Source organism: Hyperoodon ampullatus, assembly GCF_949752795.1.
Source record: "Hyperoodon ampullatus genome assembly, chromosome: X".
NCBI classification, from domain to species: domain Eukaryota; kingdom Metazoa; phylum Chordata; class Mammalia; order Artiodactyla; family Ziphiidae; genus Hyperoodon; species Hyperoodon ampullatus.
In genome coordinates this window covers 33,317,684-33,331,569 of record NC_136913.1, presented here as the reverse complement: position 1 = coordinate 33,331,569, position 13,886 = coordinate 33,317,684, and the positions used below count along the sequence as shown (strand labels likewise).

General features: G+C 42.5%; 1 protein-coding gene across 1 annotated transcript; it reads right to left on the bottom strand.

Moving 5' to 3' along the window:
• Positions 1-3,924: 3,924 nt before the first annotated feature.
• On the bottom strand, positions 3,925-5,959 carry LOC307069615 (melanoma-associated antigen B16-like; the record flags this gene model as incomplete). The annotated part of the gene is made up of 2 exons (XM_079727988.1): positions 3,925-5,025; positions 5,831-5,959. The coding sequence occupies 2 exons, from the start codon at positions 5,957-5,959 to the stop codon at positions 3,925-3,927; spliced, it is 1,230 nt and encodes a 409-aa protein (XP_079584114.1).
• Between the last annotated feature and the right edge of the window lie 7,927 nt (positions 5,960-13,886).

Below are 13,886 nucleotides of genomic sequence, written 5' to 3'. Positions count from 1 at the left end.
CCATAAAAAGCAGCAAGAAGAGTTTTGTCTTCTTCCCTCAGTAGTACTTTTCTGCACTGACCTAAACCATAACTCCTAGAATCTTAATGGGATGAGAATTTTCTTCTTTCTGTTGGTTTCTGGTCAAAAAAATCTATGAATTTCTGCCACCTTCAAGATTACTGAACATGACTGAACACTTTTACAGGTATTATTAGGCACAAAGAAAAACCAGAATTTTCTTTTGGGTCACAGAGTGAGACAAGAGGCAGTAAAACTGCACTGAAACATTTTTATTTCTCCTAACCAAAGATACTGTGTCTGTCAATAAACAATTTTTCACCTCCTGGAAGGACTCCAGGGAATTTAAGAAATTAATCCTCAGTAGATGTTTGCTGTGCAGTTATTTCCAAGGTCTTTCACCTCTCCTCAACTATCACTTATGAGGGAAATTTTTGTTATTAACCACATAGGTAAGCTCATAAGTGTATGTGTTCAGTGGGCAATCTAAAAAAAAAAAAAAATCAAAATTATATTGCAAATATCAAGGTGATTTCAAAATCCTCTCTCCAACTTCAGGGTTTTATCCCTCAAATTAGCAGATTCTATGCTAAATCAGACCATATTTACCACCTCTTTGGGAAAACATTTTGAGAATGAGGCAGAGATGATCATCATTGGGTGGCCAGGTCTGACTTTCAACACCAGGTTACCTTTTATGTGGAACAGGATTTTGCTGTCACAGGGGTAGAGGTGAGGGAGAGGACCAGCAGGGAGCTAGAATGCTCCAAGTCAGGGGGAGGCAGGTGAATTTTGCCCTATTTGTTCCAATGGGAGCAGGTACAGCTTTCAGAGGAGGACTGCAGAGCTAGCCAGCAGGTCAGGTTCCAGTGTGAACAAGAAGGCTCACTGGAGAATACCCAGGGGAAAGGCAGCATGTTGCAGAGAGAGCAGAAGCTGATAGAAATGCCAGCCCCCAGGCAGAGTCAGCTCTCAAGACATTGGTAAATGAAGTTCAGAGACAATCCCCAAATTGTGTTTCTTATTTCAAATTTCCTTCTTTATACCTGCTTTAAGTTCCTGGGTACTACATTCTTTCTGTATCCTGAGAGGTATTAAGGAGTAGTGAGAAGACAGATAAAGGGTCAGAAGGTCTGACTCAGGCTGGGAAGAGTGGAACCTAGTGAGTTCCAGATGAATTCAGAGAAGAGGTCTAGTGGCAGCTCTGTCACAGTCTAGTCATGTGAAATCAGGTACGATCACAAGGTCTTTGAGCCTGAGGATCTTCTTTTATGTGAATTTGGTTTGGTAAGTCCTGTCTTCTGGGACTATTGCAATGTGTATTAAGTATACAAAACACATGGCACAGTGTCTGGCATATCACAGGGCTTTAATGAATGAGAGTTATTGCTGTGACTGTTGATGCCAAATCCTACCCCCTCACCTGTGTATGTGTGTGTATGAGTGTTTCTCTAAATCTAGACTTTCTCAGAAGACACAAAGTGCTACGGTATATCAAATCAGACAAAAATGTTCCTCAGCAAAAAAAAAAAAAAAAAAAAAATTTGTAAAAATTTACCCTCAGAGTTTATGTTCTTGAATTTGGGTGTTGGAATGTCTTCCCCATCTGGATGTAATTCAAATGTCCTAGATACCGTGTCAAGGACAAACTCCTTGCCTTCCTCCCAGCTGCTGTTTGTAGGGGTTCATAATACAGCAGTCCCCCCTTCTCAGTGTGGGATACGTTCCAAGACCTCAGTGGATGACTGAAACTGTGGATAGAACTGAACCCTATATATACTATGTTTCTTCCTATACATTCATACCTATGATCAAGTTTAATTTATAAATTAGGCACAGTAAGAGACTATCCAAATTGCCAGCATCACTTCTCTTGTACCTTGGGGCTGTTATTAAATAAAATAAGGGTTACTTGAACACAAGTGCTGAAAAACCTTGATAGTCAATCTCATAAAAGAGAAAGCTACTAAGTGACTAACAGATGGGATACGCTGGACAAAGGGATGATTCACATCTCAGGCTGGATGGAGCAGGACCACATGAGACTTAATCGCAGCACTTAGAACAGCATAAAATTTAAAATGTGTGAACTGTTATTTCTGGAATTTTCCATTTAATATTTTCAAACCATGGTAGACTGCAGTAAGCAAAACTTTGGACAGCAAAACTGGGGTAAGGAAGGGCTACTGTATGTCACCCTCAAATATGCCACTTTGGCATACAGGTTGCTTTGAGTTAAAGGTACTTGAGAAACAGTTAGTGAAAGGAGGACACTCTGACCCTCCTTTGTTCCCCTGAAAGCAGGAGATAAATCTCCCATGTGAAAGGTACCCTCCCTGCACCAGGAGGGTAGAAGGCATTCTTACCACCAGAAACAGAATTTAGGGCCAATAGGGCTATATAAACAAACCCTCTTACTGTTTCACTCTTGACTTGCCCTGGTTTAAACCCCTTTGTCAGTTCTTTTCAATTCATTGTTTCTTTGTCTAAAAGGTATAAAAGCTTCCTGCTCTGGTACTTCTTTGAGTCTCATATATTTGTGGGGCTCCCATACAGACATAGAAAACTAAATTTGTTTTTCCCGTTATTCTTTTTATTACAAGAGGGTCTCAGCCAAGAACAAGAAGGATAGAGGAAAAATTACTTTTCCTCCCTTACACCTTGCTTGCAACCCTGCCCCACTTTTTCATTCATTTCACTGAAGACAGCTTAACCAAATTTTCTTTTGAATGAAGTAAGCAAGCGCTGGCTCTCCTAGGCGATGGCCAACTGTCAGCCCGGTAGCTTCTGGGTGTCTGATCTCAAAGAAGTATTTATATTTCTCAGAAACTCCTTAGAGGTGACATATACAAAAAACTTTGTGCATGCGTTCAGCTGCACAGGAATAAGATTCAGGTAACCTTCCATTCCTGTTCCAGGTGAGAATTTCTTTCTGGTTTACTGTGATCCAAAAGTAACAACTAACAGCAGTTCACCACTCCAGACATTTGGGTTTCAACTCAGACAGACCATTAGAGGGTCTGGTCCCTCTCATAATGCCCTCAGCCTCATGTTGCTCACCAGCCAGTTTCATGTAAAATTAACTCCCACTGAAAGACTTGAAGTTTCCCAAAGCCCCAAATGGCCACGCCTAACTGCATTACCACGCTGACAGTCTCATAGGACTGTCCACCTCTACCTACTCACTTCTTCATTTTACGTGTCCCTTAGGAATTAGAAGATCTCATTATTGTCCATGAAGGATTCTTTCTCCTATATGTTAAAACATTATGAGCAGGCCCTGAGTCATTAATCCTAGCATTCCCAATACTATCTACAGTTCTTTTCAAAGAGCAGCTGTTCAATAAATGTTTGTGGAATAAATGATCCAGTGAACATGAGGTCTAATTTATTAACATTTGTTATACATTCTTTAAAGAGCTTAAGCAAATCCACGCATATATCATTTAATTTTACAGAACAAGAACTAAAAGGGATACGAAAGGCAAATTTTGAATATCTTTTAGAGATTCTTCTCTATTTTTTCTATTGATCCCAGCTGTCTTAAAGCTGACCTTCCACATGTGCAAGGAAATAAGTGCCTATAGCAATGCCATCTTCTTATTCCAGAAGATAAAGTAAGATGGATAGTTCCACAATTTGTTTCACAAAACAACAAAGTTCTTGCTTTAAACATCATGAGAGTAGTAAATGTATGATCAGTATCATTCATAAACCTTGACATTTTGAAACCAGTTAAATTCACATTAAAAAATATGAGTAATACATACATCAAAAAAGAGAATAAACTTTCAAGTTATACATACAAAACAGGAACACACAGGCAAATATGTTGTCTTCCTTTCTGCCCCCGCCTCAGAACTAAATTCTACCAGCATTAACTGCCTCTTCCAACAATGCATGAAGAAAGTATCCCTGACTCCCCTAGGTGTGGGAGAAGCTGCTAGCCTTGGCACTAGAACTTGCAGTGACTACAGAACGAGAGAGAGCCCTGCCTGAAATTCTGGCTCGGGCTCTCTCTTCTTCGTCTTGCAGAGCATCCTCATACTGAGATGGGTAAGAACTTGGGTGAGTCCCATGAATCTTGGCCAGAAACGCCAGGACCTTCATCTTGGTGGTTTCAGCGTGGGCTCTGGGGCCCCACAGGAACTCAAATTGCGCAGGATCAGTGTTGGCCACCTGCCGGTACTCCAGGTATTTTTCCTTCACGAATTCTTTGGTGATGAGCTCCCTGGGCTCCCCAAAGATGAAGTGCTTCATCCCAGAATATGCCCCGGCCACATTCACAACTTCCCAGATTTCGTCTTCGGTAGCACGGTTGCCCTTCATGAAGATCACACTCAGGGTAAGTATCAGGATGCCGGTCTTGGGCATGCCTCTTTCAACATGCAGCATCCCATCATAGGTGAGGCCCAATTTGATGAAGAGGCCATAGTGGTGATTGGTGTGATCCACTTCCATCAAATCAAGGCCAAAGACCATCTCCATGTGCTCAGAGGCTCTCAGGAAGATCTCAGGAAAGTGGACTTCGTACTCTTTCATGACAAACTTCAACATATCTGCCTTTGTTATTGGCTCTTTCATTTGATACTTGAATAGCAAGAAATTTACCAACATAGCTACTTTCTTATCTAGAGCATCTATGGGCACATTCTTGGGGTCTAGCACAGCCTGTGAGGCGCTCAGAGTATACTCTCTCTCTTGGCTATTGGACCCCTCATCCGATTTGGTGGGTGAGGTGGCTTTGATAGCAATGGAAGAGGAGCAGAAACTCTGAGGACCCTCAGGAGTGCTGGATATATGAGCCCCAGGAGTCTCCCTCAAATCGCCAGGCATTAGAGGATGGCAGGAGAGATGGGTCTCCTCCAGAGCCCTGGAGACCTGTGCAACCTCCAGGCCCTGGGACTTATTGAAGGTCTGATCGCATTGATCATATGAGTGTTGAGGATGCTTCTGACGCTGAGGCATGATGACTCTTGTGGGTAGCAGTACGTGGACAGGAGGGTGGGCAATGAGATTCACCACCTAAGATAAACAGGGCATATGTGAGTGGCTTCAGCTGGTAAACTGAACTGTGGCGGCTCTTCCTGAGACCCAGAGGAGGATGGGAGGGGTGGCCTCTGCCAGCTTCACTCCCTGGACCTCTCAGGGCTGTGGAGCCCCCTCTGCCATGGGTTAGTTAGCCCCACAATCCTCACATACACTTCTCAAACTAGATCCTGGTTGGTAAGGTGCCCGCCGCCATCTATTGCCTGAGGCCCCCCTCCAATCAAGGCCGCATCTCCGTGAGACCCCCAAAATGGAAGTCAGGAGAACCTCATGACAGGACATCCACAGCTGACAACAGGGATGAACGCTGTGCACACCCTCCGTCCTGGGGTCTGAGGATCCCTAAGGCTTCACTCGGGGTCCTCACCAGGACTCCTGCAGGGCCTGAGATGCCTTCCTTTGGTGACATGACACCACCTGTCCCAGACTAAGGCCTCCCCTCCCTCAGACTCCAGTGGCCGAGGTCATTAGCACCACTTCCGGCCGCTCCTGCCCGGGGCCTCCCACGGCCGACCTCCCGGCCGAGGCTCAGTGAGTCGCTACTATTGTGGGGGACGGTCCCCTCAGGTCTCACTCAGGGGCCTTTGCTTGAAGACTCGTAGGTCGGGGACACAGCCCCACGCACAAAGGCCACCACCTCAATCAGATGGCCCAACAGGAAGTGTGTGGTAGGTCAGCCTGAACCTGCCTGCGCCTCCCGGGGTTGGGGTGGGGCTCTGATCAGCTGGGCGTCCTCCTTTCTGGGGCCGGCGGTCCCCTCAGCCCTCATTTAGAGTCTCACCTGACACCGAGCGGCACCTGGGGCTCCTCCCGCTGCTGACTGGAGTCTGTGCCTCAGATTGAAGCCCTCGCAGCCCTCGCAGCCCTCGCAGCCCTGCGCTCTGGAGGCGGAAGTCAGGGGGCGTGACATCCGGTGAGGCCTGCCTGGGGCCTCCCGGGGTCACCAGTAGGGGTGGCGCGCTGCGCACGCAGCACTCAGTTTCAGAGGGGTGGTGCCTGCTGGCCCGGCTCCCAGCCCTCACTCTGGCTGCCACGCTCTAGCTGCCTCCCTCTGTTGAGGTGAGGTCTTGACCCTCATGCCAAGGTCCTCTTGCCACTGAGAACCCTGAAGAGTAACTGAGGGCGTATCTCAACCAGACAGACCTGCCTGGCCTTTAAGGTGAAAAGCAGCCGCTAGCCCGTCTTCGTGTGACCCCCACCCCCACCCCTTTATTCTTTGCTGTTGTTCTCCTCTGTCCTCATTTATGGGGTTCTCTTTTGGGCTCCTTTTTCATGACTTCAGGCTTTCAGGGAAATGCCTGATCCCAGCAAAGCCTTGATGAGTTCACTTACTGCAATCCTTGCAGCGCTTAGAATGGGTCATGTTCCAGCCTCAATGAAAAATGGGGAAGTTGGAGCACAAGGCAGGAAGGGGGCAGGACAGGGGGGTGGGCTGTCAGAGAAAAGTCATAGCCATCTATTCCTGCTTTCACCAGGCAGACTTAGCCACTTTCATAGGTTATCCACTAAAAAGTTTACTTTGTACGTGGAGGAACTGAGACGAATGATTTTGAAAGCCCCTGTTTTATGAGGTTGTTTCACACCTGTAACATGCAGTAATCATATGCAGATGATGGATGTTACCTATTTGCATTTTTATACTTCTGGTTTATTTTTCTATTCTTATCTCTGTGGCTTTGTTTTCTAGTCCAGTTTAAAACAGTGGCTTAAATATTCTTTTCTTGAGTCTCCTCATCTTTTTGGTTTTTGTATCAAGGGAAGCCTGCTTGTTAAAATGTGTGGAGTAATTTCAAATATTTTTGTGTGATTTGGAAAAGTTTACAGAACATGCTGATTAGTTTTCCCTGATTATATGGTGCAAGTAGCCTCTAAGCCTGATGTGATCTGTGTGGCTTTGGCCTACTGTTTCAGTTTGTGATTGCTGATTTCAATTTTCTGCTATTAATGGGCCTCCTTTGCAGTATATGTTTTGCTGAAAAACAGCATTTCTCTTCATTTCTCTTGGGTATTCAAAGTTAAAGGCATGATATTTATAATAAATAATTTTGCATAGAAATTCTCTGATATTTAGTGTAGTACACAAAACAGTATTATGAACCCTGTTTCCCTGACACTCATCATAACCATCATCAATAGTTATAAGCAGAAGTCTGATCATATCAGTATTTTTTTGGTCAATGTGTTTGTTTTTTTTTGGCAAGAGCACTCCACAGGTGATACTTTATACTTCCATTAGGAGATACATAATGTCTATGTGTCTTCCTTTTTTGTGATCTTCACACTCTGAGAATTATGACCATTCTCCATTCTCCACTATGGGCTAGCATGGTAATTTTCTCATTCTACCATATCTTGAAATTATTAACAGAAGTTTTCTATAGGCAGAAACCTTTCCTTGTTGACACTTTTTGCTGAGGTATTGTTTTAAAATACTGTTAGTGTTCTCTTAAAATACTTAACTCTCTGCACCTATATTTCATACACTATTTTTAACTATTATTACTTATTTCTGTTTCTTTTGTAATTGGTAATACTTATAAATTATTGGTCATATAGATCTTACATAACAGAAGAAACAACATACAAAATCTTCACATGTTCTATCAAGTAAAGAGCCGGCAACATTGGTCATCGAGCACATCAATAAATCTGGAGGAGAAAGAATGAAAAGTCTGGGGACATCTATCAGGTCAGTAACATAAGCACGTGAGATGACATGAGTTGGACAGAAGAAGATATGCCAGCTCTTCTTCCTCATGTTCCACACGTAGTTTTTCTTCTTGGGCCTTTACTTTCAAAATGTGACAACTGGGACTTGGGAGAATGCTGCATTGGGAGAATGCTATCTGAGCCAATGATATGTTCATTTCACCTCCCACTACATCATCCCCCATGCTGACTTGTGTTGCTCTGCACCTCCAAGAATTATATGCTCTGTACTGTACTGTTCCAAAGAAGAGACACCAGGGAATAGCCTGTTGATTACAGACATACTGAGAACCAAGAGGTCATTACTGACCTAGATGCAGTGCCACGCCAGGGTGTCCAGATATGATGGGAATAGAATCCCACCTGTTGTTCCACCAGGATGAGTGTTCCTTCTGGAAGTTAGGAATCTGGGGGACTGGGCCTCTCTCCTTTATTTTCCAAGTGAAAGTGTCCTGCAGATTCTGCTGTTTAGCACAGAGACCCCCTTATAGAGGCCCCTGACTGGGCTATGGAGTATTTTAATGAGAAAGGCACAGGTCTCTCTACTTGCTGACGTTAAGGAGAGTCTGATTTAAGAGAGGGCAGGACTCAGGAACCCTGAGCTAATTCCAAAATGGGCAGGCAGCTCTTAGTGAACCCAGAGGGAGGGACTCTTCATCCATAAAGTAAATTATCACCACTCCTGACAGGCCAGGTCCTGAGAGTGCCTAAATGAGAAACTTCCACCATCTAAATGGTATTCTGGGTTCTTGGTTTGAGAGTTTAGTCTGACAGTCAATGCTGAAATGTCAAAGGAGACTCCAAGAAATAATTCCACAGAGTCCTAAGCTGAGGGGAACTTGAAGAGGAGGGACACCATCTAGATCATCGTCAATCATGATAATTACTAGCCCAGAGCAAGGCACACACCCATCTCTACTCCACACACTTCATTCCAGCTCCCTTCACCCTTGAGATCAAGGAACAGTCCTACTTACTCAAACATTATATGAATCTATTTCTGCTCATCACGAGATAACCACTTTAGGTTTGAAACATGAAATACAGGAATGAAGAAAGAGAAAAAAGAAGAGTTTATATCCAGAAGAATATCATACACTATTCTTCATGCATTGGTTCTGTTTTGCTGTGTAACAAATTACCACAAACATACCAGTTAAAAAAACACACACAATTTAATTCTCTCATGGTTTTTGTGTATCAGGAGTCCAAGAATAGCTCAACTGCCTTCTCTGATTCAGGGTTTCTCCTAGTTGACTTTAACGTATTTACTGAGCTCTGCTCTAATCTGAAGGCTTGACTAGAGAAAAATCCAGTATCAAGCTCACTCAGTTTGTTGGCAGAATTCATTTCCTCTTGTCTGAAGAACTAAGAGCTTAATTAAAAAAAAAAAAAAAACTCTTGCAAAATCAGTTTAAATGGTTAAAAGTAGCCTGTAGTTCCAGGCCGGTGACCCTCTCCATAGAAGTTTTCAACATAGCAGATTTCTTTTTCAATGCCAGCAGGAAAGTGAGAGCAAGTCTTTAGCAAAACACAGTCATATATGGTATCTGTAATCAAATGAATGATGTCTCATCTTTTTTGGCATCAAATGTAATGTAATCATGGGTGTGACATATCAGTTTTCCATATTCTGTTGGTTACAATCGAGTCCCAGGCCTTGCCCATACTCAAGAGGAGAAGTATACAAAAGCGTGAATACCAAAAGGTCAAGATCATGGTAACTACTTTAGACTCTCTCTACCACAATTTATCTCTGAACTCCATGAACCAAGTCTCTTCCTCATCCAAAATACATTAATATTCTCCCAAGATCCCCCCAAATCTGAATCTACTACAACAGCAATTTGAAATCCAAATCTCATCACCTAAAATAGGCTCCTATGCAGATGAGGCTCTTGGGGAACATACAGTTAAGTATACCAACTGGGGCACAATACTTCTCTCTCTGTGGACCTGTGAAATAAAAGAAACAAATTATCAGGCCCCAACACACCCTATATATAATAGTGGGACAGGGAAAGGACAGCAACTATAGACATTCTTATTCAAAACAGGAAAAGTGGAAGGTATAAACATTCCCTGGCCCATAGCATTGTGAAAGCCTGTTGGGCATATATTGTGAATTCCTTGATTAGATTTTAAGGCCTTCAGATAAATTTCCAAATGCCACTCTCTGGGTTCTAGGTTTCTCCTTGAAGTCATCCTTCATTTGTTATGGAAGGGAATATGTGTTTGTAACTGATTATCCAATGCAATTACTTTGCAAACTGTCCTCAAATGTATTGAGACAGGGGCCAAACTCCTACCTCTCCAGTGTATCCAGGATTCAAGACTAATTGCTGAGACCCATTTTGCATTCCAGGCTTTAGTCTCTCAACTGTGAGATACCATCTGAGGGACCTGTTATCTGTTGAACAATCCAACACCTTTGATTTGCCCACTCCAAAGTTAAATTTAAACTTCACTCTCACGAAGGACATGCAGCTTACTGAATGTGCGAAAGGCCATGCAATGGGACATTTATAGATGACTATTCTAACTTGAACTCATGCCTCCTAACTCCTTTTTAAAAATTGTCCCTCTGGTTTACCGTGCTACCTCACTTCTTCCAACTTCTACACACAAAATTCTGAGCAACTCAAGCAATGGTACAGTGTCTCCCAAAGAGCAGATGTTCAATGTTTTGGAGATAAATGAACTATTAAGATTTAATTTCTCCAGTATTCTTTATAACTAAATACAAATAGATACCTTTGGTTTTACAAAATGACAGTAAAAAGCATTAGGAAAGACAAGAATTGACCAACATTTAATATATTTGCATCAATTTCTTGGGGTAAATGATTTTACTACTCAGTTCTTTCAGATTTCCTAAGAAACATGGACTGCAATACCAGGTTACCCTGTTCTGGATTGCAAACACTGTTTTACAGTCACAAAACTCCTACTCAATCTTGATACAAAGCAGTAAATATTCAACCAAAATTATACATAAACATAGGTTCTAAAGCTATTTAAACATGTATAAAAAGAACAGCACTTGAAAAATAAATGAAAGAAGAAAGCAAGGCTATATGGGAAGTAAGGATGGAGAGAGAGAGGAGAAAAGGAAGAAAGGGAGGAAGTGTGAAAAGAAAGGAAGGAAGGAAAAACGCCAAGTTACCACATAAATCAGGAATACAAAAATGATATAAAATTTTCCCTCCAGCCCTATACTGGACCTCAGCTACTTAGAATATTGACCTTAGTATTTAAACACTAAGTGAAAAGTCTGCCTCAGGAGAAGCTGTTGAACTTGGCCCTGTAATGTACACTGACTATGGCAGTAGAGCCAACCCTGGCTGCAATTTTGCCTTGGGATTTCCCCTCCTCATCTCTTAGAGCCTCTTCATATCAGGAAGGGAGTGCAGTGGGGACTATAACATGGGCCCTGGTGGAAAATACCAAGACTTTCATTGTGTTGGTTTCGGCATGGACTGCTGGAATCCACACGTATTCAACAGCATGCAGATCACTGTTGAGAATCTTCCAGCGCATCAGGTATTTTCTTCCATCCATGAATCAGATGAGATTCATGGGCTCTTAGTAGAGAAGTGATTCCTCTCAACACATACCTTCATTACATTAATCTCTTCCCAGATTTCCTCCTCAGTGACTCAGTTGTCCTTAGTAACCTAGTGGCTGGCCTTGGGCACGTCCTTGTCATTACTCAGTTTCCTATCAAAGGTGAGGTCCATTTTGCTAAGAAGGGCATGGAAGCTCTCCATGGAGACAACTTTCTTCAAATCAGTGATAAAACCCAGTTTCATCTACTCAGAAGCTATCCTGATTTCAGAGAAGTGGTCCTGTTGTTGACATTCGTTAGCATATGTGTCTTTGTGATGGGCGCTTTCATTTTATTAATGAGCAACAGAAACGACACTAAAAAAGTCACCTTGTTAGATACAGGGTCTGCACACAAGCACTTATTGTCAGGCAGGGCCTATGAGGTGCTAGAATTTTCCTTTTCTTGACTCTGTTAGCTCCTTTATTGCTTCTTGTGCATGATACAGCTACAGCAGTAGTGATGGTGGGTGGGGGCTCTCGGAGGGCCCTGGAGAATCACAGGTGTCCCCAAAACAGGTAAGTCTGGGGAATACCCTTGAAAAGATAAGAGCCAGAAGAGTGGGACTCTTCTTCAGCTACAGTGGTAGTCTGAAACCTGCTCCCCCCGCCAAACTCTACATCTCCCCTCAGCTATATCCAGGAAGCCTACAGCCTCTGGAGCAGCCTACAGCCTCTCCAGACTGAAAGCAGGAACAGATCTCTGCTCCCTGCTACCCAAGTTCTGGAGCACGTGGTCCTTTCAGGTCTTTCTCATGGTGGTCTATATCTGTATTTAGAATTCCGGCTCCTTAATTAGTTTATTCTGTTGATAATATTACCTTCCTGCCTGCTCTGAGACTTTTGCCCAACTCTTACACAAAATGGATCAGGATCTAAGCACAATGGAGGAGCTGCAGCACAAGGTAGGAGCCTTAGAATGGAGGATGGGCTGTCAGAGAAAAAAACAGGCTGATCTATTCCTTCCATTTACCCTGTAGAATTAGCCTCTTGAGGACCTTCAATTTTTAAAGATGTACTTACTATACGGAAGAATCTGATAGTCAGGATTTTGTGAGCCCCTAAATTTTGGGCATTATCTTACATTACATTGTCTAGTGTAGTGACTTTTTTTTTTTCTACCATTCTTCATAATGAGAATATATATAAACTATTAAGCAATGTCTAACAAGAGTTTGTGTGTGTGTGTATGTATACATATATTATCTGAGTTTCATAAAAGAAAACCTAGCCTTATTGTGTGCGATTTACTCTGATATCCTCAATTCTATTCCTAGTCTATTCTTTACATTTTATTAAAATAAAAATAATGGCCAGTTCTCACCCATTAAAGAGGCTTTAGGTGGTTATTGTACGCACCGGAGTCATACTGCCTCAAGCAACTCAAACTTTTATGCTTTACTGAAATGACCTTACTGATGGTTGATGGCAGCTGTGGTTTCAGGTGCCACCTCAGATTCCTGCAGTGAAGCAACAGAAATCCATTGAACCAAGTCACACTTGGAATAACTAAGGGGGAACTTTAAAATGTTCCCTCTAATCTATCTTGTCTTCTCTCTTCTATTGTAGATTACAGACTCACCACAATTGCATAGCATGCCCAGTCCATCCATTGTGAAAAGTTCTCACACCTGACTTTAAGCCATAAAATCAAACCTATCTATATTAGACTTATTTTTTTTGAACTTTTGAATTTTATTTTATTTATTTTTTTATACAGCAGGTTCTTATTAGTTATCTATTTTATTTTATTTTATTTTTATTTTTATTTTTTGCGGTACGCGGGCCTCTCACTGCTGGGGCCTCTCCCATTGCGGAGCACAGGCTCCGGACGCGCAGGCTCAGCGGCCATGGCTCACAGACCCAGCCGCTCTGCGGCATGTAGGATCCTCCCGCACCGGGGCACGAACCCGTGTCCCCTGCATCGGCAGGCAGACTCCCAACCACTGCGCCACCAGGGAAGCCCTAGTTATCTACTTTATATATATTAGTGTATATATGTCAATCCCAATCTCCCAATTCATCCCACTATATTAGACTTAATCAAATTTAAAACATTTTTGCTCTGTGAATGGCAATGATAAGAAAAAGAAATTACCATACAAAGACTGCAAGAAATATTTGCAAATCACATATCTGAAAAAGGGCTTGTTCCCTAAATAGAAAGAACTCTCTAAACTCAACAGTAATAGACAGAGTTCGGTTAGAAAATTGGCATAAAACTTGAATACATGCTTACCAAAGAGGATTTATGGCTGCCAAATAAGGAGATGAGAATACATTAAACATCATTACACTTAAAGAAAATGTAAATTTAAACTGCTATGAGATGCCACTATGTATCTATCAGAATGGCTAAAAAAGACTATACTAAAAATACCAAGTCCTGGTGAGGTTGTGGAGCTATCAGATCTCTCATACATTGATTTGGGAATGCAAAATGAGCTAGGCTCTTTGGAAAACCATTTGGATGTTTCTGATAAAACTAACTTATTACTTAAGTTTGAAAAGGCCCCTTCTGG